Source organism: Bos javanicus, chromosome 13 (genome assembly GCF_032452875.1).
Source record: "Bos javanicus breed banteng chromosome 13, ARS-OSU_banteng_1.0, whole genome shotgun sequence".
NCBI classification, from domain to species: Eukaryota; Metazoa; Chordata; class Mammalia; order Artiodactyla; family Bovidae; genus Bos; species Bos javanicus.
In genome coordinates, this window is record NC_083880.1 from 66064553 (window position 1) to 66092507 (window position 27955).

Here is a 27955-nt window from a genome sequence, read left to right on the forward strand (position 1 = left end):
GCCTGTTTGCAGAGTTGACTCTGGATTTGAACTTATTCAGGGCTGAAAGAAGTTAACAGTAGGCATTACCATAGCAATTGCATCATTCTCATCCTGAGAATACAGAAGAAGTGGGACCAAGCTGTCCAGGACTTGGCTCTCTACACCCTTCTTATCTGCGTATTTCACAGACTTTATGGAGGCTCCAAAGAGGGTCATGGAGAAACGATGAACATCCGGTCTTACCTATGAAGGATGTTCAAAGGGAAGCAACTCACTGAATGTGTTCATGCTTAACTTATAAGAGCTCTAGGTCGGCTGAAATGCCAGTCCTAACAGGAGGATATTTAGATGTTGGTAGCTGAGGGCAAGAAACCAAATATATGTGGAGACAGTCACACTTGCTGCTTTGCATGGCTCATTCTCTCACTCTAGGAATGAGTCCTCACCACTTGTATCTGCTCCTAGTATTAACCATCCACTCAGGCTGGGCTTCCCAGGTGGTGCTGTTGGTAAAGGACCTGCCTGCCAATGCAGGAGATGTAAGAGATGCTGCTTTGTCTCAGGGTTGGGAAGATCCCCCCAGAGGAGGGCATGGCAACCCGCTCCAGTATTCTTGCCTGGAGAATCCTATGGACAGAGGAGCCTGGCGGGCTACAGTCCATGGGGTCACAAAGAGCTGGACACGACTGAAGTGACTTAGCACATACACATCACATGCTGTTTTGCTGAAATTAAAAATTCCAGCCTTGGCATATTTGACTCTTCAGAATGTGGTTCATTGGGCCACATTTATTTCTCTTTTATTTTTAGCTGGGCCACTTAGCATGCAGGATCTTAGTTCCCTGACCAGGGATGAAACCCACGCCTCCTGCAGTGGAAGCGTAGGGTCTTAACCACTAGACAGCCAGGGAAGTCTCCCTGTGTATTTTTTTTAACAAATCTTTGGGATCTGGGATGGAGACATAAGTATAGTCCACTATCCTGACCCAGTCCTGATGGTTCCTTGAAAGAAAAGACAATGTCTTTTCTTATAGAAACTCCTTCTTCATCCCAGGAAGCAGGGGAGTACCTTGGCAAGTCTCTATGCCTCAGTTTTTTTAATCTGAAAAACAGTAACACCAGCCCTACCAACATCACAGGGTTACCTAGAAGGGTCTTAAGAGATTTGAAAGTGCTCTTAACAAAAAAGTACGATCTAAAATAGAGTTATTACTATCCCAACCTCGGTTGCTGTTATGCCAATTACCTTCCCCCTAGGAAAGTCTCTCCTCTCCCCTTATCTTACATCACCAAATAAGGAGAAGAGGGTCTTCATCATGGCAGTCAGGGTGGTGAAATCCATTGTCCTGACGAATTGCAGGAGTATCTGAATGGCTAACAAAACAATCTTCTCGTTGGATTCACATAAAAGGTCTAGGATGCACGGCAGCAGGCTCTTGATGTCTTCCCTCTGTGTGCCCAAAACAGTGAATCACCACCCCTCCCGACGGCACTTCCTTTGTTACCAGAGTAGGGCTTCCCACCTGTGCTCTGTCCCTGGTGTTTGTTGAGTTTTTGATTGTTCTGGCCAGCCCAGAACAGAGAATTAAAGAGGGCCTGATGCCATCTCTCAGTATTGGCAGGACTGATAAGTAGAGAAGGCAAAAGAACTTATGTACATATGTATACCTGTGGCTGATTCATGTTGATGTATGGCAGAAACCAATGCAATATTGTGTAGCCATTATCCTTCCATTAAAAATAAATAATTTTTAAAATTAATTAAAAAAATAGAATTGGTGGTCTTACCATTTCCTCCTGTCTGGTAAGATAGCACAGTCCCCTCAGGGCAAGAATTTTAAAGGGATTATTTTCAAGAAGTAGCCAGTCTTTCAAGCGGGCAACACAGTATATGCTGGGAAATCTCCGAGCCACTGGACTCTGAAGAAGCTGAAAGAACCCAGAAAGTGGCCAAAGAAGTTACCTTTTAGCCCTTTTTCATGAGGGGAGCCAGCTTCCTACCAACTCCGAAACACCTATTTTCCTTTGAAACTTCTACTCTACAGCACATACATTACAGGATGATGCTTCCACTGCAGGGGCCTAAGGAACACTGAATATGTGGACAGAGAACTTCAATAAGGTTAAATTTGGACCATTTCTATCCTATGTCTGAATCGGACCCTAGTTGGTCACTCAGTTGGACATGGCCTAGGAAGGCTGGTACAGCTCCCTTATAGGCTTCCTGAATACATACAGCCTCTGAAGAAGTCCTACCTCCACAAAAAAGCCTGCCGATGTGAGCTTATGTTTATCGTTCCCTCGGTTAAGAAAAGGCACTAACAGGTACATGACCTTATGTGCAAGGAGATGATTTCTCTCCAGCAATGCACTGCAAGACAGAACACAGAACAACTCTCAGAAATGCTCTTACTCAGAGAGCAATGTTCCCAGGGCAGGGATTGGGGATGAGGGGGCTCTCAAGTTTTTCCTCAGCTCCAGGTGCACGAGAGGGTAAGTTCAGTTCAGTTCAGTCACTCAGTTGTGTCCGACTCTTTGCAACCCCATGGACAGCAGCATGCCAGGCTTCCCTGTCCATTACCAACTCCCAGAGTTTACTCAAACTCATGTCCATCGAGTCAGTGATGCCATCCAACCATTTCATCCTCTGTCGCCCCCTTCTCCTCCCGAGGGTAAGGCAGGGCTGAAAAATTTGCTGGAATTATGGGCATTTGTCCATTCTGGGATGAGAAGGTTATTCAACTTTGGTGGCTCTGATAACTAAAAGGGGGAAAAAATTACCTTAAAACACAGCTGATTTAGAGCAGGGATGCATGGCAAGGAAGTCTTACTTGGCAAGGAGGGATACTCCCTGAAGATGGCAATCTTTTCCTTCCAGAAGGGTCCATCCTTTATTCTTTTCCATGATGTTGAATTCCTGCCAGCAGAATGTTCTGAGGAGGAGAGTCTTTGTAGCCTGTATGGCGAAGCTAATCCAAGAAAAATAGTACAAGTGAATATAGTACCAGTCCCTCCAACTGAAGAGCATAAAATCACCTGCTCTCACCAAGGAGGGCCATGTATTGATAGCTGCTGGACTCTAATTCTCTTCTTTCTAGATTTTCCTAAAGATTCTCAGTGCTCTAATACTTGAAAGGCCTTTCACACAAACTCTAAGCATAAAGAAATCCAATAAAATTGTGTTTCCCTGGGAGAATGGAAAGAAGTCTATGATAAAACAAATGATGTAGGATGCTAAACTGAGATTCACTGCTTTTTCCTTTACAGCTTTATTTAGATAGAATTTATACCTCCCTTAAATTTACTCCATTGCTTTTGAAAACTACTTATCAAATTAGTATTTTGGACATAATATCAGAGAATCAGAGAAGCTGGAAAGGTCCTTGGAGAATACCTAGCCTGAGCTCACTTACAGATAAGAAAACAGGCACAGAACAACAGAAAGATTCGCCCAGAGTACAGAGTTATTTAAAGGAATGAGAATCAGGACTTCCCTCGTGGTCCAGTAGTTAAGACTTCGCCTGCCAATGCAGAGGACATGGATTTGATCCCTGCTCCAGGAAGCTTTCACATGCAGCAGGGCAACTAAGCCTGTGCATCACAACCATGGAGCCTTGCACTCGGGCTACCACAACTACTGAGCCCATGCACCTAGAGCCCATGTTGCACAGTGAGAAGCCACGGCAAGGAGAAGCAACTAGAGAGTAGCCCCCAACTTGCTGCAACAAAAGAAAGACTGCGTGCGGCAACAAAGACCCAGCAGAACCTAAAATAAATACTTAAACAAAAAATGAATGAGAATCAGAACTCAAGTTCTTCTGCCTCTTAGTCAGGCATTCTTAAATATTCCATATTAGAGCACTTCCTCAGAAAGAAATCCATGTGCCGCAGAAATACTGAGAAATTTCTATTGAGACCCTAAAGGAGAATTTAAAAATACCTCCCTATACATGAAGCAGAAATAAGAAAATGCTCAGCTTCGGATCAGTATGGTCTTGAAGGTAGGTTTAAGGCTGTCTCGCTTGTCTCTGTTGCTACCTGATTTATCAAGAAAGGGCTGGCATGCTGTCATCCATTATTTTGCAGGGCATATGAACTCAGATAGCCAAATTTGCCTTGACACCAATAAGACTGGGCTTCCGTGGTAGCTCAGCTGGTAAAGAATCTGCCTGCAATGCAGGAGACCCCAGTTTGATTCCTAAGTAGGAAAGATCCGTTGGAGAAGGGATAGGCTACCCACTCCAATATTCTTGGGCTTCCAAGTATTCCTTGGCTCAGATGGTAAAGAATTTGCCTGCAATGCAGGAGACCTGGGTTCAATCCCTGGGTTGGGAAGATCCCCTGGTGAAGGGTACAGCTACCCATTCCAGTATTCTGGCCTGGGAAATTTCATGGACAGAGGAGCCTCATGGGCTTCAGTCCATGGAGTCTCAATGAGTCGGACATCACCAGTAAGACCAAAGAGAACCAGTGAGAGCACAGAATGATTCCTGGTCAACAAAGTCACAGTGGACAGTACCACAAGGGGGTGACCTCTGAAGACACTTCCTGTTCTGGGTACAGGCCACTGGGGATGGCAACGTCAGACATGGTGAGGCCAATGGCGTGGTGAACCTGGACGAGCAGTGTCATGAGAAGCTGAGGGAAGAGCCGGAACGTAGCTGCCCGGAGTCTGTTCCCCACAAACACCTCATAAAGGGCATCTGTCACCTGTGGAGAAAAGCACACAGTGGAGCTGAACACCTGCTAATCCTAAAGTCTTGCTTTCATTTTACTTCTGCTTGTTCCAGGACATGCTTTCTGGTTCTACTAAATCACAGGCAGAACAGCAAGTGACAGGGTACTGGGATAGGAGTGAAGTTGTCACTAAAAGTTGCCACAGTGAGGGGCATCCTGAAAACCAGAAGGAAACTATAAGGAAACCATTCGCATATTTGACCACATACAAATTTAAAGCCCGGGCAAAAAAAAGACTGTTCATAAACAAAATTGGATGACAGATAATTTGCAGAAATGCTATAGTTTTAATATACACAATGCCCATATATGTCAGGAGGAACAAGTGAAAAGGCCTGCTACTCAAAGTGTGGGAAGTGTAGGCCACCGACCACGAGCACTGGCGTCACCTGGAGCTGATTAGAAGTGGAGACGTGCAAGCACCCCTCCTCCAGCCCAGAATGTCTACTTCAATTAGATCCTTAGGTGATGGTGGTTTGCGTGTGTATTAAAACTGAGAAGCACGGGTGTGTATGACATGAAGAAAGAAGAAACATAAATGACCAACTGAAAAACATACATAAATGTTGAACCTTGCCAGTGACGGAACTGTAATTAGAATACGTTCCTTTTTCACCTAGCAGCTAGACAACAATGCTCGGTGTGGCAAGGCCGTGCTTACACATGATGACAGGAGGGCAGTGTTCTAGAGGGTCATTTGGGAACAGTACCAGAAGTTTAAATGAGCCCACCATTTGGCCCAGAAATTCCCCTTCAATGGACTTTATCCTAAGAAAATAATTTGGTATGTATAACAAAACTGATGCAAGCATGATTAAGTTTGCTATAGCACTGTTTTCACGACAAAAGTTTGAAAAGTGTCAAATGTTCACTAATAGGAAACAATAATGAAATAAATGGTTCTGCGTCATGTATTACCTATTTTTAAAAAGGTAATTAAAACCAGTTACTATGCAGCTATGAAAAGGATAACAGAGAGCCCTACATATTGATATAGAAAGTAGTTTGTGTATGATTAAATGAAAAACAGCAGATCATCAAATGGTATGTACTGTGATGTTATTAATATACATACAGAATTTTATAGACTAATCAGATTAAATGTATACCTTTATCTGCTCTAACACCTAAAACTGCACTAAAAGGACATTTTAGGGATTTTTTAAAAGGCATAAACCCACAAGAACAGAGAGCATAAGAGAGAAGACAGTAGCAGATTAGAGACTTCAAAGTAATTCTGAAAGCTAAAAAAAAAAGTATGATAATAACTTAGGTCAGAGAAAGCAGAACTGTAAACTGGTAGGGAATAAAATAAAGTAAAAAGTAGTCGTGAAGTGGGGTGGAAGAGGGGTGGATTAAAATTAGTTTGGAGTTTGCTTTAATAATATAAACTATTATATACAGGATGGATAAACAATAATGCCCTACTGTATAGCATAGGGAACTATATTTGATATCCTGTGATAAACCATAATGGAAAAGAATATGAAAAAGAATATACATATATATATATGAATAACTGAATCACCTTCCTATATATAGTAGAAATTAATACATTGTTAATAAAATGAAATAAAATAGACATGGATATGGTGGAGGCTGTGTATGCAGAGGGGCAGGGAATATATAGGAACTCTCTGTACTTTTCTGCTCAGTTCTGCTGTGAGCCTAAAACTGCTGTAAAAAAAAAAATTATTTAAAAGGAAAAATATAGAGGGAAAAAGTATGCCAAGTAAATATACAAGAAGTTTATACATTATAAACACTTGCAGAAAGCTCATTTTTAGGGACATGGTATAGCCATGAGCTAAGATAGTTTATTGATTTTTAAGGGATTATTTAAAAATATATCCAAAAATATGTGGTGAAGACTGGAGACTATATGTGACCTGAAAAACCTAAAATATTTACCACCTGGTCCTTGACAGAAAAGGTTTGCCAACCTCTGCTCAAGGTGGGCCTTTGGGAGATATCCCTGGTGGTCCAGTGGTTAAGACTCTGCCCTTTCATGCAGGAGGTGTGTGTTCGATCTCTGGTCAGATAACTAAGATCCTACATCTGCGAGGTGTGGCCAAAAAAAATTAAAAAATAAAAACAATTTTTCAAAGGAGGACCTTTGGTTTCTATTTTATATTCTTCTATATTCTTTGAAATGTTTGTACTCTCTTGACTATGATGATACGCATTTTTTAAAAGATGAGAAAAAGAATGTTTAAAACAGATGAAACCATACTGACTCCTTTACTCATCTCAGCCTCCTCCACATCCATCCCTTGGTGGTGACACTGGTGGATTTATAAATGGATGAGGGAAACAAACTTTGAGAGGAACCAAAAGGAACACTCTCCAGATGGTGCTGGGCCAATTATCCAGGAGGGCCATGGTGGGCTAAAGTTGGAGGGGCAAAGCTCAAGGGCTTACAGCAACAGCCACATAGGCCATCTTGTCCTGGGAGTCAGAATCATGGCATTTCTGCAGCTTCCTCAGGAGTCTCCAGAGAATCCAGGTGGTTTTGGGCAGCTCCACCTCCAGAGTTCTCCACAACTCAGCCAGATGCCTAGAAATCCAGAGGAAGAGGGTTCAGAAGAACGGCTTATCCTAGGCCAACCATGATCATGAGCTTCCCAGAATCCATCTGGAATCCAATCTATAAGAGGTTTTCCTCTCTGAGGCTCGATTCTTCAGAATTGCCATCTGATTTCACAACAGTAACTCCCAAGGTTTCATAGACTCAAGTTCCCACAACCTCAGCATGGACATTAAGACCATTCACAAACTGGTCCTAACATATCTTTTCAATCTCACAACTTTCCTATCTCATACTCTGTACTCTAAGTTTCCTACGTCATTTTCATTTCTAACAGAGTCTACAGTTCTCACTTGACTTAAAGCAATAGTTTTCCAAGAACTAGAACAAGCACAAAAAAATATAATAATGCTAAAATTACATTTAAATCAACTGAATATAGTTAATACTTTATACCAAATCATATATTTTACATAAGAATCTAGTGTATTAATAGGTAAGCTGAAGCAAGTAGTAAAGATTTAAAAACAATGTTTCAGAGACATACACAAAATTAAGACCATTAAACAATCTGTATTAACTCATTTTTCTTCTGGATGAGTAAAAGTTCTCCTTTATTCCTTTTCCGGTAAGTGGCCTGAGGTGACCTCTAAAAATGGTGCGCTATTCACTCGACCCAGAAACCTCCACAAAATCATGCAAATCAAAAGGTTAAAATCTTCGTGTTCACTTTAAGAACACTCGTGGAACTGTCCAGGCCATGAAGGATATGCATATCCAAAAAGCCACCAAATATCTGAAGGATATCACTTTAAAGAAGCAATGTGTGCCATTCCGTCGTTACAACGGCTGAGCTGGTAGGTGTGCACAGGCCAAACAGTGGGGCTGGACGCAGGGTCGGTGACCCAAAAACAGTGCTGAATTTTTACTGTACATGCTCAAAAATGCAGAGAGTAATGCTGAACTTACGGGCTTAGATGTAGATTCTCTGGTCATTGAGCACATCCAGGTGAACAAAGTCCCAAAATGCGGTGGAGGACTTATAGAGCTCACGGTCGGATCAACCCCTACATGAGCTCTCCCTGCCACATTGAGATGATCCTTATTGAAAAAGAACAGATTGTTCCTAAACCAGAAGAGGAGGTTGCATGGAAGAAAAAGATATCCCAGGAGAAACTGAAGAAACAAAAAGTTATAGCCCGGGAATAAATGCTGCAAAAAATAAGTGCAAAACAAGTTAAAAAAAAAGTTCTCCTTTATTTGATACAGTGGGGTAATGGCTCAGACAGTAAAGCGTCTGCCTATAGTGTGGGAAACCCTGGTTCAATCTCTAGGTCAGGAAGATCCTCTGGAGAAGGAAATGGCAACGGACTCCAGTACTTTTGCCTGGAAAATCCCAAGGATGGAGGAGCCTGGTAGGCTACAGTCCATGGGATTGCAAAGAGTCGGACACGACTGAGCAACTAAACTTTCTCTCAGCTTGCAGAAAACATTAACACTGCACCAAGACATTATATGAAACTCATTCATTGAAACCAGTTTTGAAACAATTTTCAAAGTTTAAAGCTGAGAAATCTTCAGCAAGTGGTGCTGGGAAACCTGCATGTAAATCAATGAAATTAGAACACTCCCTCATACCATACACAAAAATAAACTCAAAATGGCTTAAAGACTTCAATATAAGACATTAAACTCCTAGATCATAAAACTCCTAGAAGAGAACATAGGCAAAACATTTTCTGACATAAATCGTAGCAATATTCTCTTAGATCAGTCTCCCAAGGCAAAAGAAATAAAAGCAAAAATACATGAATGAGACCTAATCAAACCTAAAAATTTTGCGCAGCAAAGGAAACCATAAATAAAACAAAAAGACAATCTACAGACTAGGACAATATATTTACAAACAATGCAACTGATAAGTGCTTAATTTCCAAAACATATTATTTGAACAGGTCATACGGCTCAGTATAGAAACAAACAATCCAATCAAAAGATGGGCAGAAGACCTAAATAGTCATTTCAAAGAAGACATACGGATGGCCAATAGGCACATGAAAAGATGTTCAATATTGCTAATTATCAGAGAAATGCAAATCAAAACTACAATGAGATATTATCTCACACCTACTAGTCAGAATGGCCATCATCAAAGTTTACAAATAATAAATGCTGGAGAGGGTGTAGAGAAAAGTGAACCCTCCTTCACTGTTGGTGGGAATGTAAACTGGTGCAGTCACTATGGAAAACAGTATGGAAGTTCCTTAAAAAACTACAAATAGATTTGCCATATGATTCAGCAATTTTACTCCTGAGTGTATATCTGAAAAAGATAAAAACTCTAATTCAGAAACATATGCATACCAATGTTTATAGTGGCACTACTTACAGTAGTCAAGACATGGAAGCAACTTAAGTGTCTATCAACAAATGAACTGATGAAGATGTGGTATATATACACAATGGAATATTAGTCAGCCATAAAAATGAATAAAATATTGCCATTTGCAGCAACATGGATGGACCTAGAAATTATCATACTATGTGTAGTAAGCCCGACAAAGACAAACATCATATAGTATCACTTACATACGGACTCTAAAAAACTGATACAAATGAACTTTTTAATAAAATAGAAACAGACTCACAGACATAGAAAACAATTTATGGTTACCAAAGGGAAAACTCGGGGGGGGGGAGGGATAAATTAGGAGTTTGGAATTAACAGTTACACAGCACCATATATAAAATAGTTAAACAACAAGGACTGACTGTATAGCACAAGGAACTATTAATATATTCAATATCTTGTAACAATCTATAATGGAAAAGAATCTGAAAAGAATCTAGAAAAAATGTGAATACAAACACTGAATCACTTTGCTGTGTACCCGAAACTAACATAATACTGTAAATCAAATATACTTCAATTTTTTAAAAAGCTAAGAAATCTTTCTTTCAAAATAGTAATTACCCAAAATCACAGTATATAAAGCAGATAAATAGAAGGGCTGCTCTGGTTAAAGTGGGATAGGGCCTGAATGCCTCATTGCCTTCCCCATAAAGCATTTCCTGGAACTTCCAGGGTGCCTTGCCTCCAACTCAAAACCACTAGTCATAAAAAAGCTTCTTCTTTGTTCCTCTCTGTGATTCTATTCTTATTTATGTATATACTTATACTTTATTATATATATATATTTATACTTTATTTTTTATATATATATTCATTTTTGGCTAAATTTTTCTCAAATGTATTGCAGATATCATGACATTCACCCCTAAATCTCCCTTAAATTATCTGTCTCTTAAGAATAAGGAAATTTTCTACATATTATTATTTCACAACTAAGATTACATTAATTTAGTAATTAGTATATATATTTAAATCTCTTGAAAATTTTCCTTTATAGCTTTTGCTTTTCTTTCAGAATCCAATCAAAGTCATTTATTGCATTTGGTTATGTCACTTTAGTGTCTTTTTATCTAGAACAGTGCCTTTGGCACAATTATTTTCTTTCATGATAATTTTTTTGAAGAGTTCAGTCCAACTATCTTGTAAAATGTTCTTCATTCTGGATTGTTTCCTTATTTTAGGCATTATGTTCTGATTTACCCTGAAGACATCTGTCTATATCATATTTCAACAAGAACATCCTTAGATTTTTGAGGGCAACCCTGCTCCACAGTACTCAGAGGTGTAGCACACACCCCTGCTTAATCCAGAGGCTGTACCAATTCCGTTACCTGTCATATGGTACTGGGTGACACAGAAGGTGATCGATCACTGTATCTGTGTACTTGGGCCTGGACATAAGCAAACTCACAATATTTGTGATTTGTTGGCGAACATTAGGCTGGCTGCTTGTGGAGAGCAGGGCACAGATAACGCCCATAATTTCTGGCACCTGAAGAAGGGAAAGAAATCGCTTAAGACCTTACTGCTGTGGGACATTGATAGTTACTGAGCATACTGTAGTTATTTTGAAGAGGTCCTGGGGGCAACTTTTAATACCGAATGTTTATTATTTTTCAAAAAGTTTATTATTATCAAAACTACTAAAAGTATACCTGTATGAATGTATATGCACATAAAAAGATTTGGAAAAACATATATCTAAACATATTAATGTGTCTTTGAGTGATGGGATATTTACATTTTTGCTTATATATTTTTTCTAATTTTTCCTTAAATATTATGTATTGGTTTTATAATAAGACAAACTAATAAAAGCTGGAAGGAGGCTGGTTTTTCCCCACTCTGGCTCTGAGAATGGCAGGGGAGTCATAGCTGCCTTCCTCCTGCAGAAGTTTATCATATTCAGGTAAAGGAAACAAGAGCCACTGGGCTTGATCCATTTCTCTGCTTTGACTGCTCTTCCTGCTCCTAGTCTTGTGGCTCAAGGTCTCTGTGAAAATGTCAGCTTTTCAAAAGGCAGTCCTTAGTAGCCTTATATAAAATAGCCGTTCTTACCACCAGCTGCCAGAAACGGTTTGAGGATGGGCATGTGATGGCATTCTGGCCAATGAACATGGAGGAAAACCAGCTGGGGGCTTCTGGGAAAGATTTTTCTCTCTGATTAAAGGCAAGCAACCTCTCTCTTCTTTGCTGGGTAGTCTTAACTGCTTAGAGAGTTGGAAATTGTGGTGGCTGTCTTACTTATGAATATATGAACAGATTAAGTGGGAATGATGGAAAAACTCCTGGCTCTCTTATAAAGCTGTTGAGTTGCTGGACCCATCCTAGAAAATATACCTTACTTCCAGACTTCTTAATATATGAGGTGATAAACCCTTTGTATAAGCTTCTCACAAAATTTTTTTTTCACAGCTGAAAGCACCCAAAAGATACAAATGCCCATTTCACCATCTTCCAAAATAGTACTGATCTTTTTGTATCTTTGCTAATAGATTAAAAAATGGGTTTTCATCATTTTAAAATTATTTTTATTTTTATCAAAGTGCAACATGCACACAATTTTAAAAGTCCAGTGGTATTCAAGGCTCTCTCTGGCCTATTCCCCAAGTCCATACTCCAGAGACAACTACTTTAATCCATTTTATTTCTTCCAGTATGTCCTTCCACATTTTAGATGATATAACCATACTGTTATTTCTTCATGTACCAATTTCATTAAAATAAACTCTCTTGATTTTAAATTTACTAAGTTAGCCTCCCTCTAGGATCACTGATGGCTTGGTTTGTTAAATTTTGGTACCTTTAACTAACCCGAATGAGGATCTAAACTGGAGTTACCATTCTCGTGTATGTTAATTATATTAAAAAAAAACAAAACTACAATCTTTTGGAAAACAGGGGCCATACCTCAGATAAAAAAAAACAAAACAAAACCTGCCATCCCTAGCTGCATACACAGTGGCTGTATATGCTTGTTGAATGCATGATTTTTCCGCATTAACTAAATAGACTAAGGCTTTGGCCATGGTCCCTTCAGTGGTTGTTCTCAGTTGTATTCTGCTGAATAGGAACAGCAGGAGAGACCTTAGCATCTGCAGGTGGGGACAGGGCTCTGCCTGCATTTTAAACTCGGGAAATGTCCCCTGAGTGGTTTACCTTCTCAAACCGGGACTGTGCATTCTTCACCAATGCTTTCAGCAAGTCCCCCGCTGACCGCTGCGTGTGGGGATGTTTCAGGTTTTTCAGGCCATCCAGTGTAGCCATCACAAACTGGTAGAGCTCGTTGGAATTGAGAAAAACTTCGAAGACCTGAGATGATTTAGGGAAAATGAACTTTCGAGATGGATGGTTTAACAGGAAGAGTCCTGAACAAGGAACAATTCTAAGTCAACAATCAGAGAAGCACACAAAGACTGTTTACAGAAGTGAAAAATTGGAAGCAAACCAGTGTCCCGAGGGACTATGCATGGTTTCTTACAACTCTTGACTTTTAGAAAGAAGCTTGTACTGACTTCCCTGACAGTCGGGTGGTTAGGACTCTGTGCTTCCACTGCAGGGAGCACGTGTTTGATTCCTGGTTGAGGAACCAAGATCCTGCAAGCTGTGGATCATGGCCAAAGATAAAAGAGCTTGATTACTGAGATACTCAGAAAGAGTGACACATGATACTTTTATAGAAATAAGAATTAAGGAAAGGCCCTAATGCTCTATGGCTGACAGGGACACAAGCCTAGCTAAAATAATTTGGAGATGATTTATTAAAATAATGTGTCATTCTGCTTCTCACTATACGTTCAGTTCAGTTCAGTTGCTCAGTTGTGTCTGGCTCTTTGTGATCCCATGTAGCACGCCAGGCTTCCCTGTCCACCACCGGCTCCCGGATCTTAACTCACTCAAACTCATGTCCATCGAGTCAGCAGTGCCATCCAACCATCTCATCCTCTGTCGTCCCCTTCTCCTCCTGCCTTCAGTCTTTCCCAGCATCAGGGTCTTTTCCAGTGAGTCAGTTCTTCAAGTCAGGTGGCCAAAGTATTGGAGTTTCACCTTTACCATCAGTCCTTCCAATGAATATTCCAATGAATATCCAATGACTGATTCCCTTTAGGATGAACTGGTTGGATCTCCTTGCAGTACAAGGGACTCTCAAGAGTCTTCTCCAACACCATAGTTCAAAACCATCAATTCTTTGGTGCTCAGCTTTCTTTATAGTCCAACTCTCACATCCATACATGACCACTGGAAAAACCATAGCTTTAACTAGACGGACTTTTGTTGGCAAAGTAATGTCTCTTGCTTTTTAATATGCTGTCTAGGTTGATAATAACTTTTCTTCCAAGGAGCAAGCTTCTTTTAGTTTCATGGCTTCAGTCACTATCTGCAGTGATTTTGGAGCCCCCCAAAATAAAATCTGTCACTGTTTCCATTGTTTCCCCATCTATTTGCCATGAAGCGATGGGACCGGATGCTGTGATCTTAGTTTTCTGAATGTTGAGTTTTAAAAGCCAACTTTTTCAATCTCCTCTTTCACTTTCATCAAGAGGCTCTTTAGTTCTTCTTCACTTTCTGCCAGAAGGGTGGTGTCATCTGCACATTATTGATATTTCTCCCGGCAATCTTGATTCTAGTTTGTGCTTCATCTAGCCAGGCATTTCGCATGATGTCCTCTGCATATAAGTTAAATAAGCAGGGTGACAATGTGCAGCCTTGACATACTCATTTCCCCACTTGGAACCAGTCTGTCGTTCCATGTCCAGTTCTAACTGTTGCTTCTTGACCTGCATAAAGATTTCTCAAGAGGCAGGTCAGGTGGTCTGGTATTCCCATCTCTTGAAGAATTTTCCAGTTTGTACGTGACAGTGAATAAAGTCCTCCACATAATTATAATAGGTATAATCTACTAGGCATTTACCAAGTGATTGGCACTAAGCAAAGCATTTTCTGTACTGTATCTCATTTGACTCTCATAACAACTGACTTATCCTAATTTTTACAGATCCTCATATACAGATGAGGAAATTGACGTAAAGACAATTTACCTGATTCCTTAGACCAAACATGAATAAGATCTGTAGGCTTTTTTTCTGTGTATCACCTATTGTTGCCTAGTCTCTCAGTTGTGTCCGACTCTTTTGTGACCCCATGGTCTGCGGCCCACCAGGCTCCTCTGTCCATGGTATTTCCCAGGCGAGAATTCTGGAGTGGGTTGCCATTTCCTCTGCAGGGAATATTCCCAACCCAGGTCTCCTGCATTGGCAGGTGGGCTCTTTACCACCAAGCCACCAGGGAAGACCCTGATACCTAGAAGATATTTAGTATTTGTGGAGTATTGGATAATTACATTAACAAAGAAGTGTATGGCTTTTTAATAGTTGTATTTGGATCAATTACACCCATTTTTTTAAAATTAGAGTTTTCTTTTAAGTCTTTATTGAACTTGTTACAATATTGCTTCTGTTTTATGTTTTGGTTTTTTGGCCACAAGGCATAGGGGACCTTACCTCCCCAACCAGGGATCAAATCTGCACTCCTTGCATTGGAAGGTGGTCTTAACCCTTGGACCACCAGGGAAGTCCCTCAAATTCACCCTCTTGAGGTCTCTTTTCATGACAAGGATTTACATTTGCAAGGGGTTGGGTGGGGTTAGGAGAGCAAACAGGCACAGAGCTGGTCTGAAAAAATGTCCACACAGTGATACTGGCCTCACTGACGGTCTGATCTAAATCCCTTAAACTCACAGGGCAAAGTGTGTAACAGTTATGGCCATTACCTCATCTCCAAACTATATTCTCTGGGCAATCTTGTATGTTTAGTTTTATAAGAAATTAACAGACCTTTTCCCAAAGTGATTTTATCATTTCACATTCCCATGAATAAATGTATGAGACTTCTGGTTGTTTCCCATCCTCTCCAACATTTCAAGCTGTCTTTAAAATTTTAGTCATTCTGATTACCTGGGCAATTCTGAAGGGACAACTATAGAACTGTTTAACATTGTAGAGTTCTAGGAGTTCTCGGCATTTTTTCACTGCTCTTTTCAAGCGTTGGCGATTTTTCTTGTCGTAAGTGATACCTGAGAAAATAATGTAACATATTAATACTTTCTGACTTATTTTCTTTTTCTTGATTTTGCAAGTCTGGTTGATCTTCAGGTTGAAGTAGATCCCCAGTCTTATTTTTGTCTATTTCACTTGAGTAAAAATGCTCATTTTTACTTTTTACACCCCCTCCCAAAAAAATGGGGGAAGGAATGTATGTTAATCTGATTCGCTTCTCTTCTGCGGAAGAGCAATATATAAAAAGAGCTGAAAGAAAAAAGAAGAGCTCTTTGTAAGAGCTTTTGAGTGATTTGGGAATACAAACGAGGCAAGTTAAACCATTTATTTCCCCATTGGTGAGGACTTTTGAGGAGTCTTCCTTCCTATGAAGCTTAGGTCCCGACAAAAATTTACACAGTTTTGTACTGAGTTTGATAGTTCTGCAATCAGAACTGTCTATGTGTCTAGTTTTGCTGATACTGAGTCTGCCAAGATGCCCTAACAGTGTTTTGTTTTCCTCATGTTTTACTGTGGCTCATCTTCACTGGAAATTTATCTCTAGAAAGTATCTGAGCCCATGGTTGATCTATAGCAAGTATTTGAGCCCATGGTTGAGGATACTGTTTCTCCAACTATAAGCTCTTTGTGGGATGGGACCTTGCCTGTCTTACTCACCAATGCATCCCTCGAACAAGAAGTGCTTCATAAATATTTGCTGAATGAACAACCAGCTGTGTTCCCGTGGCTATACGTCTTGGGAGACAAAGCTCATACTCAGAGCTGCTCGGAAATGAGACTGCTGCTTTGGGAAGTAGAGCACTATGCTGTCCTTGGTATAAGCAAGGCCAGCTGGGCAACTGCTGGGTAGGGATAGAACAGACTCAGACTCAGCACTGGGGAAGTCTGGCTTAGATATCTTCTGAAGTTTCTTCCAACTGTGGGGATCGGTGATTCACTCCTTGACCACCATGGCCCTCTCTTTGTTATTCAAATTCCCCACGTTCATATTTGCTGAGTGTCCTTGCTCACGCTGTTCCTTCTGCCTAATACACTCTTCTTATCACTTCACCTGACTAAATGTTATTTTTTAGGTTATCTTCAGAGAGGCCGTTTCTGAACCCCACAACTAGATTTGATCCTTACTCATGGCCTCTGTAATCTCCCTTCATAGCAGTCATGTGTTTATAAGAAGAGTTATTTGTTGACCCCCTGATTCTCTGATGCCCCCACTAGATCATGTGTTACATCTAAGGATTGTGTGTGTGTGTGCGCTTAGTTGTATCCGACTCTTTGCAACCCCACAGACCGTAGCCCACCAGGCTCCTCTGTTCATGGCATTTTCTGGGCGGAAATACTGGAGTGGGTTGCCATTTCCTTCTCCAAGGGATCTTCCCAACCTGGAGATCAAACCCATGTCTCTTGCATCTCCTACATTGGCAGGCAGATTCTTTACCACTGCGCCCCCTGTGAAGTCCACATAAGGATCGGACCACATATTTTCTGGTTACTGTTAGATCTGAGTAAGGACTTAGTAAACGTTTCTGGGATAAACACATAAAGGCAGGCCCAAGGGATGGCAAGAACTTCTTCTGCTTGCAACTAAACTAACTACTCCAGCTTTTCCACAGGGCCACATGTTTTCTGCTCCAACTCCATGGGCATGCACATGGCTGACACTGATGGGTCTGACCCAGTGTTATCCTTCTAATTATTAAGTCAGTGTGGCTCTATCTTTGCCTAGGGACAGGCTACCCTTCTCTCTATGAACCAGGGTAAAAGTCTTTCTAGAATGTGGGCAGTGAGTGCCCAAGGAGGCCTGGTGCTTTTTGTGCTGTGCTGGAGAACTGACTCAGGGCCTCACTGCCTCCAGCAGTGCCTTACACTTCAGCCTCAGGGTGATGTGCAGCAGGTAGTGCATGCCCTCCGCAGCCTCCTCGGCCACCTCTTTCAGTGGGTCCCCACACAGCAGAGCCATCAGAGCCACCAGGTGTCCAAGTCTTTGGAATTGCACTGGAAGCTGATTAGGAAGCAAAAGAAAAATACCATTAGACTGCATGTGCATTTGGTGCCTCAGATTTCAACTGTAGAAGTAATTCTGGAACCTCCTGCTTGAGAGAAGGGCCAGTGTTCTATCCAGTGTTCTATCTACATGTGTAGATACAATATATCCAGCAGATGCTATTACATAGGATAAATTCTAATTTAAGTAAGCAACCTGAAAAATCCTTTGTGTTTAAAGATGTTCATTCTAGCACTGTTTTAACTACTTTTTTCTTTTTAAATATTTATTTATTTTTGGCTGCACTGGGTCTTAGTTGTGGCGTGTGGGATCTTCTGTTGTGGTGTACAGGCTTCTCCCTAGTTGTGGGTCTCCGGGTCAGTAGTTGCGGCTTACAGGCTTAGTTGCCCTGGGACATGTGGTATCACAGTTCCCCAACTGGGGATGGAATCAGTGTCCCCTGCACTGGAAGGTGGGCTCAATCACTGGACCGCCGAGAAGTCCCTCTAGCATGGTTTTTAAAGACCACATATTCAAAATAATTGCCAATAGCAATAAGAACTATACTGTTCATGGGGTTCTCAAGACAAGAATGCTGAAGTGGTTTGCCATTCCCTTCTCCAGTGGACCACATTTTGTCAGAGGGAACACATTGGTCATAGCAAACACCCTCTTCCAACAACACAAGAGACGACTCCACACAGGGACATCACCAGATGGTGAGCACTGAAATCCGATTGATTGTATTCTTTGCAGCCAAAGATGGAGAAGCTCTATATGGTCAGTAAAAACAAGATGGGGAGCTGACTGTGGCCCAGATCAGGAACTCCTTTTTGCCAAATTCAGACTTAAATTGAAGAAAGTAGGTAAAATGACTAGGCCATCAGGTATGACCTAAATCAAATCCCTTATAGTTATACAGTGGAAGTGACAAATAGATTCAAGGGATTAGATCTGATAGAGTGCATGAAGAAATATGGATGGAGATGTATAACATTGTACAGGAGGCGGTGATCAAAACCACCCCCAAGAAAAAGAAAAGCAAAAAGGCAAAATGGTTGTCTGAAGAGGCCTTACAAATAACTGTGAAAAGGCAAAGGAAAAAAGGAAAGATATACTCATCTGAATGCAGAGTTCCAAAGAATAGCAAGGAGAGATAAGAAAGCCTTCCCCAGTGATGAATGCAAAGAAATAGAGGAAAACAATAATTTTCTCTTCAAGAAAATTAGAGATACCAAGGGAACATTTCATGCAAAGATGGGCACAATAAAGGACAGAAATGGTATGGACCTAACAGAAGCAGAAGATATTAAGAAGAGGTGGCAAGAATACACAGAAGAACTGTACAAAAAAGATCTTCACGATCCAGATAATCACGATGGTGTGATCACTCACCTAGAGCCAGACATCCTGGAATGCAAAGTCAAGTGGGCCTTAGGAAGCATCACTATGAACAAAGCTAGTGGAGGTGATGGAATTCCAGTTGAGCTATTTCAAATCCTAAAAGATGGTGCTGTGAAAGTACTGCACTCAATACGCCAGCAAATTTGGAAAACTCAGCAGTGGCCACAGGACTGGAAGAGGTCAGTTTTCATTCTAATCCCAAAGAAAGGCAATGCCAAAGAATGCTCAAACTACCATACATTTACACTCATCTCACACGCTACTAAAGTAATGCTCAAAATTCTCCAAGCCAGGCTTCAACAGTACATGAACTGTGAACTTCCAGATGTTCAAGCTGGTTTTAGAAAAGGCAGAGGAACCAGAGATCAAATTGCCAACATCTGTTGGATCATCGAAAAAGCAAAAGAGTTCCAGAAAAACATCTATTTCTACTTTATTGACTATGCCAAAGCCTTTGACTGTATGGATCACAACAAACTGGAAAATTCTTCAAGAGATGGGAATACCAGACCACCTGACCTGCCTCTTGAGAAATCTGTGTGGAGGTCAGGAAGCAACAGTTAGAACTGGACATGGAACAACAGACTGGTTCCAAATAGGGAAAGGAGTACGTCAATGCTGTATATTGTCACTCTGCTTACTTAAGTTATGATGCAGAATACATCATGTGAAATGCTTGGCTGGATGAAGCACAAGCTTGAATCAAGATTGCTGGCAGAAATATCAATAACCTCAGATATGCAGATGACACTACCCTTATGGCAGAAAGCAAAGAGGAACTAAAGAGCCCTTGATGAAAGTGAAAGAAGAGAGTGAAAAAGTTGGCTTGAAACTTAACATTCAAAAAACAAAAATCATGGCATCTGGTGCCATCACTTCATGGCAAATAGATGGGGAAACAATGGAAACAGTGATAGGCTTTACTTTCTTCGGCTCCCAAATCACTGCAGATGGTGATTGCAGCCATGAAATTAAAAGATGCTTGCTCCTTGGAAGAAAAGTTATGACCAATCTAGACAGCCTATTAAAAAGCAGAGACATTACTTTGCCAACAAAGGTCCATGTAGTCAAAGCTATGGTTTTTCCTGTGGTCATGTATGGCTGTAAGAGTTGGACCATAAAGAAGGCTGCACACTGAAAGATTGATGCTTTTGAACTGTGGCGTTGGAGAAGACTCTTGAGAGTCCTCTGGACAGCAAGGAGATCCAACCAGTCAATACTAAAGGAAATCAGTCCTGAATATTCATCGGAAGGACTGATGCTGAAGCTGAAACTCCAATACCTTGGCTACCTGATGTGAAGAGCTGACTTATTACAAAAGACTCTGATGCTAGGAAATAATGAAGGCAGAAGAAGAAGGGGATGACAGAGGATGAGATGGTTGAATGGCATCACCTACTCATTGGACATGAGTTTGATCAAGCTCTGGGAGAGGGTGAAGCACAGGGAAGCCTGGCATGCTGTAGTTCATGGGGTCGCAAAGAGTCAGACACAACAGAGTGACTCAACAACAACAAGAATTATGAATACAACCATTAGGAAACAAGTATCCCAAGAATTTATAATAAGTTGGGAATAAATTAGCCTTGGTGGTTTAAATGGTAAAGAATCTTCCTGCAATGAAGATTCAATACCTGGGTCAGGCAGATCCTCTGGAGAAGGAAACGGCACCCCTCTCCAACACTCTTGCTTGGAGAATTCCATGGACAGAGAAGTGTAGCAGTCTGCACTCCATGGAATAACAGTCAGACACAACTGAGTGACTAACTTTCACTCTTCCCTTTTTTCAGGAATATGTGCTAGTTTGCTAAGTTGAAAAAGTCAGATACAAAGTTGAGATATACCAACTGACAATATTTAAAATTTTTATTTATAGATACTTTACCATATTATGGAAAAAAAGTCAAGTAGCTGGTCAAAACCTACCAGAAAAAGAAATATAATTTAAAATAAATAATGAAGCAAGTGGAACCAATTAAAAAAAAATGAAGGCAGAAAAGATAAATGAAGTTAAGGGTTTTGTTAGCATGCAGAATGCAGGATCATCTTTCACTCAAACTAGGCCACAGAGCTAGGCTTCAAACTTTCTCAGGCTTCACACAGAGGAACGCACTAATAGGATTCACACTGTCCATGAAGCAAGAAGCAAATAGCCATACAGAGGCAGCACGACTGTTCCTAGGATTGAGGCAGAAAGAAATTTCCACTGTGGCTTTTCAGAAAAATACATTGAGATAGTGGAAACAACAGCTTCTACAATCTATGTACACTAAACAGAGAAACACATATGCAAACTGTGTAAGATCTTTCATTCTCTGATAATATGTTCATTCTTTCAATCAACAAACACTGAGTATCCATTATGTGCCAGGTACTGGTTATGACCATAGCACTTATGGATAAGGCACTGGGGCTGGCACTGCGGACACAAACAGTGAACCTTCCTCAGAAAAGTCCAGGAGACTGCACCACACAAAATTCTGCATAGAACTTTCCGGACGTTCACAGACCCCTCAGGCACCTAAGTTAAGCACCCTTACGTTGGCAATTCTTGCCAGGAAGAAAATGCTGAGGAGGTTCCGCCGAGCCTAGAGGGAGATTATGCATAGGAAGAAGTCATTTGAAACTCTTGTCTTTAGTCTGCAGCCAAAATTAGAGTTTGAGGAAGAAGCATGCATGTGGTCAGACAATAGGGTAGCCAGTGAGCACAGAATAATAAGGTGGTCAGTGAGCCAGAAGTCATGTGCTCTCATCGACCAAACAGAGAACCAGGGAAGTTCCATCATTTGAGGGGCTGAGCTTCAGTAAGGAGGTGGCAAGTTTGGATGTGTTTTCAAAGGGAGAAATGAGAAAGGTAGTGGCACGCTGTCCTTTTGACTGTTAGAATAGTCACATGAATGCTAAGTTCTCTGAGGAATTGTCATAAAGACCTACTATTCCGACTCTCCCCCAGCTTCTCTTCCAATTCCTGGGCCTTACTATGCAGATTGGAGAAATGGTGGATGGAGAACAGAAGAGACTCCAGTGTGGAGAAGATCTACTGAGGAAAGAAGAAAGAGATTTTGTAGATGACAAAAAGGAACAGATCAGGAAAGAGGATCTGAGTTTGGGGAATTCTTTTTAGGAATTATGGGAGAGAATTCAGAACAACTGGAAAGTGAGAATGCAAAAGGGAAAAGAGAGGAGGTATTGTACAACCATTTTCTCTGAGATGCTGGGAGATCTTTAAATTGACTTACATACTTATATTTGCCTGCTACACTTTACTGCTTCAAACTCTTGTGCATCCCCTTGGGTATGCAAGATTACTAAACACAGTACCTGGCCTCAAGCTGCTCACTTACGGGAGAGGAGCAGATAAGTGAATAATGCCAAATGTTCTTACATGAGCATCAAGAAGGCACCAGTCTGGAGAGCCATAAACAGGAGGGGAACTGGGCAGTTCAAAGGATAGCTCTGGGTCCTTCATCTTCAACTGGAGGTCAACTTACTTGCAGGCTGAGATGTTTGAATAAACACTTCAGAACTTGAGTCATGCTGGCTGTGGCCCGTTCCCGTTCATGGTCTTTGTCTGACCGTAACCAGGGATCCATGTGCTGTGAAAAATAAATGGTTAAGCAGCTTGATCTAGGAAAATAACCCAAAAGTCACGAGCTCATATTTTACTAACATTGTTTAATTTCTCTAATAGGTACTCAAAGACTTTCTGATAGAACTGGTTTTCTATTATAATCCTAGAAAATCTTATCACTTAAGATATTTATGCATAACAGGAGGCATTCAATTTGCTTTTACAGAGTATAAATGGAAAACTTGAAACTAACTTTTTACATTTAAAAAAATGGTTTATCAGGAAGATCTATGATAACACCATATTCTTTTAGAAGAAGTGTGGAGGGAAAAGTCTCACATATAACTCTGTGCATGCACGCTCAGTCGCTAAGTATGTCCAACTCCATGGAACTCCATGGACTGTGGCCTGCCAGACTCCTCAGGTCGTGGAACTTTCCAGACAAGAATACTGGAGTGGATTGCCATTTCCTGCTCTATGAGATCGTCCCAATCCACGAACTGAACCCTCATCTCCTGTCTCTCTTGCACCGGCCTAACACTGTGCCTTCTGGGAAGTCTGCCACATGTCACTACCACATCTGAAAACATTTTCTTAAATGACAAACCAGTTCTGGTTGCAAATGAAAGTAGTGGGATGACAAACCACCACAAAGACCTAGGGAGTCAGGTGGTCCAGCTTCTACCGGTGCTTATATTCTAGACTTGATTTTCTCTTCATCCAACTTTCCTCAATTATTTATTCTCTACTTCTGTATGTTTTTAGCCTTATGAAATCGATTTAAGAAAGAAAGAAAAGCAATGATGTGCTGCTATTAAGGAGCTTTGAGGATGGGAAATTGCATCTGCCTGAATCACCAACCTAGAGCCAGACATCCTGGAATGCAAAGTCAAGTGGGCCTTAGGAAGCATCACTATGAACAAAGCTAGTGGAGGTGAAGGAATGCCAGTTGAGCTATTTCAAATCCTATAAGATGATGCTGTGAAAGTGTTGCACTCAATATGTCAGCAAATTTGGAAAACTCAGCAGTGGCCACAGGACTGGAAGAGGTCAGTTTTCATTCCAATCCCAAAGAAAGGCAATGCCAAAGAATGCTCAAACTACCATACATTTACACTCATCTCACACGCTACTAAAGTAATGCTCAAAATTCTCCAAGCCAGGCTTCAACAGTACATGAACTGTGAACTTCCAGATGTTCAAGCTGGTTTTAGAAAAGGCAGAAGAACCAGAGATTAAATTGCCAACATCTGTTGGATCATCGAAAAAGCAAGAGAGTTCCAGAAAAACATCTACTTCTGCTTTATTGACTATGCTAAAGCCTTTGACTGTGTGGATCACAACAAACTGGAAAATTCTGAAAGAGATGGGAATACCAGACCACCTGACCTGCCTCTTGAGAAATCTGTATGGAGGTCAGGAAGCGACAGTTAGAACTGGACATGGAACAACAGACCGGTTCTAAATAGGGAAAGGAGTATGTCAAGATTGTATATTGTCACTCTGCTTATTTAACTTCTATACAGAGTACACCATGAGAAACACTGGGCTGGATAAGCACAAGCTGGAATCAAGATTGCCGGCAGAAATATCAATAGCCTCAGACATGCAGATGATACCACCCTTATGGCAGAAAGTGAAGAAGAACCAAAGAGCCTCTTGATGAAAGTGAAAGAAGAGAGTGAAAAAGCTGGCTTAAAACTCAACATTCAGAGAACTAAGATCATGGCATCTGGTCCCATCACTTCATGGCAAATAGATAAGGAAACAGTGACAGACCTTATTTTTTGAGCCCCAAAATCACTGAAGATGGTGACTGCAGCTGTGAAGTTAAAAGATGTTTGCTCCTTGGAAGAAAAGTTATGACCAACCTAGACAGCATATTAAAAAGCAGAGATATTACTTTGCCAACAAAGGTCTGTCTAGTCAAAGCTATGGTTTTTCCAGTGGTCACGTATGGATGTGAGAATTGAACTATAAAGAAGGATGAACACTGAAGAATTGATGCTTTTGAACTATGGTATTGGAGAAGACTCTTGAGAGTCCCTTGGACTGCAAGGAGATCCAACCAGTCCTTCCTAAAGGAGATCAGTCCTGGGTGTCCATTGGAAGGACTGATGGTAAAGGTGAAACTCCAATATTTTGGCCACCTGGTGCGAAGAACTGACTCATTTGAAAAGACCCTGATGCTGGGAACGATTGAAGGCAGGAGGAGAAGGGGACAACAGATGATGAGATGGTTGGATGGCATCGCTGACTCAATGGACATGAGTTTGAGTAAACTCCAGGAATTGGCGATGGACAGGGAGGCCTGGCGTGCTTCAATCCATGGGGTCGCAAAGAGTTGGACACGACTGAGCAACTGAACTGAACTGAACTGAGAATCGGAAATTGTATCTGCCTGAAACAGTCAGGGAAGGATTCATGGAGGAGGAACTTCACAGAAAGAGTGGCATTTCAGGTAGAAGAAATGGCTTGAATTAAGCTAGGAAGGCAGGAAGGTACAAGGCACAACCAGGTAAATGAGAGAAACCCAACGTGGCTGGAGTGTTGATGTATAAATAGAAGGAGGATGAGAAATAACGTCTGGCTTCCCAGGTGGCTCAGTGCTAAAGAACCCACCTGCCAATGCTGGAGACGTAGGAGACTGGATCAAGCCCTGGGTTGGCAAGATCCCTTGGAGGAGGAGATGGCGACTCACTCTAGTATTCTTGCTGGAAAAATCCCATGGACAGAGGAGCCTGACAGGTACGGTCCATAGAGTCACAAAGAGTTGGACGTGACTGAGCACAAGCATGAAAAATAACATTAAGGTCTGTTGTGGCAAAGATTAGTATCCATTTGCATAAAGGCACAAATGATTAATAATAATTTAAAGGGTATCCCTTTCTAGAATAGCTGCATCTTAAAAAGAAGAAAGAGAGTAAGACGCTTGAACTGCAGTGAATGCACTCCAATGAGTAACACTCTATTGGTGGAATGGCAGCTACTAGAACGGGTACAGGTGATGGCAGGTGGCTATGAACAACCTTGCCTGGTAGGCAGCTGCCTATTTACTCCTTCACGAGGCTGACTCTGTTCTCTTGATCACTGATTGAAGCCCTTCTATAGTAATGAGCAAAAATAATTTAAGGAATAATTATAGCAAGCATTTAAACCATTTTTGAAGGCCATTTATTCAATACTCATAGTAATTATTATCTCCATTTAAAGGTGAGAAGACAGACCTCCTTGGTGGTCCAGTGGTTAAGAACCCGCCTGCCAACACAGGGGACAGGTTTGATCCTGGAAGATCTGACATGCCTTGAGGCAACTAGGCCCGTGTGCCACAACTATTGAGTCCATGTACCTAGAGCCTGTGCTTCGCAAATAGAGAAGCCACCTCAATGAGCAGCCCATGCACTGCAGAGCAGACCCGCTCACCACAACTGGAAGAAGCCTGTGCTTTCGAAGAACAAGACCCAGTGCAGCCATAAATACATAGATAAGTATTTTAAAAAGGTGAAGACTGCAAGATTAAATTCCTTGCTGAATGTATGTAACCAATGAATGGCAGAGAGTCAGAATTTGAACCCAAGTCTGACTCAACATGCAGAGCTGATACTCACCTATTACAGTAAGTGAAAGTGTTAGTTCCTCAGTTGGGTCTGACTATTTTCGACCCCATGGACTGTAGCCCTCCAGACTCTTCTGCCTGTGGAATTTTCCAGCTAAGAATACTGGAGTGGGTTGCCATTTTCTACTCCAGGGGATCTTCCTGACCCAGAGATCAAACCTGTGTCTCTTGAATTGCAGGCAGATTCTTTACCGTCTGAGCCACCAGGGAAGCCCACACTCACCTATTACGTTGCCTCCTAAAACTTAACCTTTCCAAATTTTTTCCTTCCACTTTCACCAGTTAATAGGAATAGTTACCCATTCTCTCCTGATATCTTGTTTACCTTAAAAATGATGTCAAGATTTTCCAAATGTCGGTCTTTTATCACCAAACTCTGGAGCATCTCAACGAACGCCTGGAACGTCCGCCTGTAGAGATACTGCAAAGGCACAGGGTTAGTGAGGACCCCGCGGGAAGCTCTCCCACACTGCACACTTTAAGGCTCTCCTGGTTATCTTAGACCTTACTCAAAGGTAAAGGACCTTTGCGTAAAGCACTCGCAGGCAGTATGTGACTCGAGGTGAAACAATAAATCTTCATTTCAAATGGACATCTCAGCCTTACCAGGAACCCAGTTAACTGATTCTCACTACATGTGAGAACTACTTACAGGTTATCAACATACTTTTAAAGCTTGACTTGTGAGCCTTTCTGATACCTTAAAACCCAGAGAACAAAGTCCCCTTTGGCAACTGCTTCACCTTCCAGTTTACCAGCTGCAGAAGGAAATCCAGCCTTGGCCCTTCCCTTCCTCTTTTCTCTGCTTGAAAGCTTTTCTTACAGAGATGTTGACATGCCCTCTCTGCAACTGTCACCTCATCAGGAAGCCTCTCTCTGGCACCTGATGCATAGGGCTGGCCAACAAGTTCATTTGGTTTTCCCATGTTATTGAAAAACTAGGCATATGAATGTTCCCGTCTTATTGTAAAGCCAAGTGCAGGAAAAGAAGGAATGAAGGGAAGAAAACAAAATAAAGTCGGATTAAAAAAAAACAAAACTATTTAACAACCTATTTTATTCGTCTCCTGCACTGGCAAGCAGATTCTTTGCCAACTGCGCCACCTGGCTGGGCCACCCATTTTATTCACCAGACTTTGCTTAAATAGTTTTTGGTGAGTTCCAAAAAATCGAATGTACTTTCAAAAAGCCAAGATCAGCTGACCCTGTGGCTGGTGAGTTACTCTGGCAAGGTGTGAGTTACCTCTGAATTGCAGGATCCACCTGGCATGATTTCCTGCGGATGGATAAGGGTCTTGATAGAGGGCAGAGCGATTACACTTTTGGTGACAAGACTGAACAGGTCAGCTCGATCTTCAGAACCAAACAGCAAGTAGACATCTTGGCAACTAAAAAAAAGACAGTTTGGGAATAACTAGCTGGGAAGAATCTGATTTGATGTTGATAAGCAGGAATCCAAGTGACCCCAAAGAGAAGGAGAAACTGCTTGGTATATCATTCTAATGGAGGAGACCAATGGCACACTTGTCAGTCTGTCTGGACAAACCTCGCAAAGGTTAAGAGGAGGAGTTTCAGGCTCAGAGCCTCCAACCTGGTCCCTTCCTTTCCCTCCCCAACCCACAAGAGTGACTCCTCAGGCTTTCCTTCAGTTCAACCACAGAAGGAAGC

General features: G+C 41.4%; 1 protein-coding gene and 1 pseudogene across 5 annotated transcripts in view; one reads left to right on the forward strand and one right to left on the reverse strand.

Annotated features, from left to right (window-relative positions):
* Positions 1–27955, reverse strand: part of MROH8 (maestro heat like repeat family member 8) — a 60393-nt gene that overhangs the window by 11949 nt on the left and 20489 nt on the right. For all 5 annotated transcript variants that reach the window (XM_061437526.1, XM_061437523.1, XM_061437522.1 and 2 more), the window contains exons 6-19: positions 27531–27675; positions 26613–26708; positions 22592–22696; positions 17579–17714; positions 15614–15732; positions 12819–12971; positions 10991–11151; positions 7141–7276; positions 4502–4692; positions 2814–2951; positions 2239–2353; positions 1771–1911; positions 1268–1432; positions 70–225 (exon numbers count right to left, since the gene is read on the reverse strand). In XM_061437526.1, coding sequence (XP_061293510.1) covers positions 70–225; positions 1268–1432; positions 1771–1911; positions 2239–2353; positions 2814–2951; positions 4502–4692; positions 7141–7276; positions 10991–11151; positions 12819–12971; positions 15614–15732; positions 17579–17714; positions 22592–22696; positions 26613–26708; positions 27531–27675 — 1957 coding nt within the window. The remainder of the gene's footprint in view (positions 1–69; positions 226–1267; positions 1433–1770; positions 1912–2238; positions 2354–2813; positions 2952–4501; positions 4693–7140; positions 7277–10990; positions 11152–12818; positions 12972–15613; positions 15733–17578; positions 17715–22591; positions 22697–26612; positions 26709–27530; positions 27676–27955) is intronic.
* Positions 7283–8762, forward strand: LOC133259691 (large ribosomal subunit protein uL22-like; annotated as a pseudogene).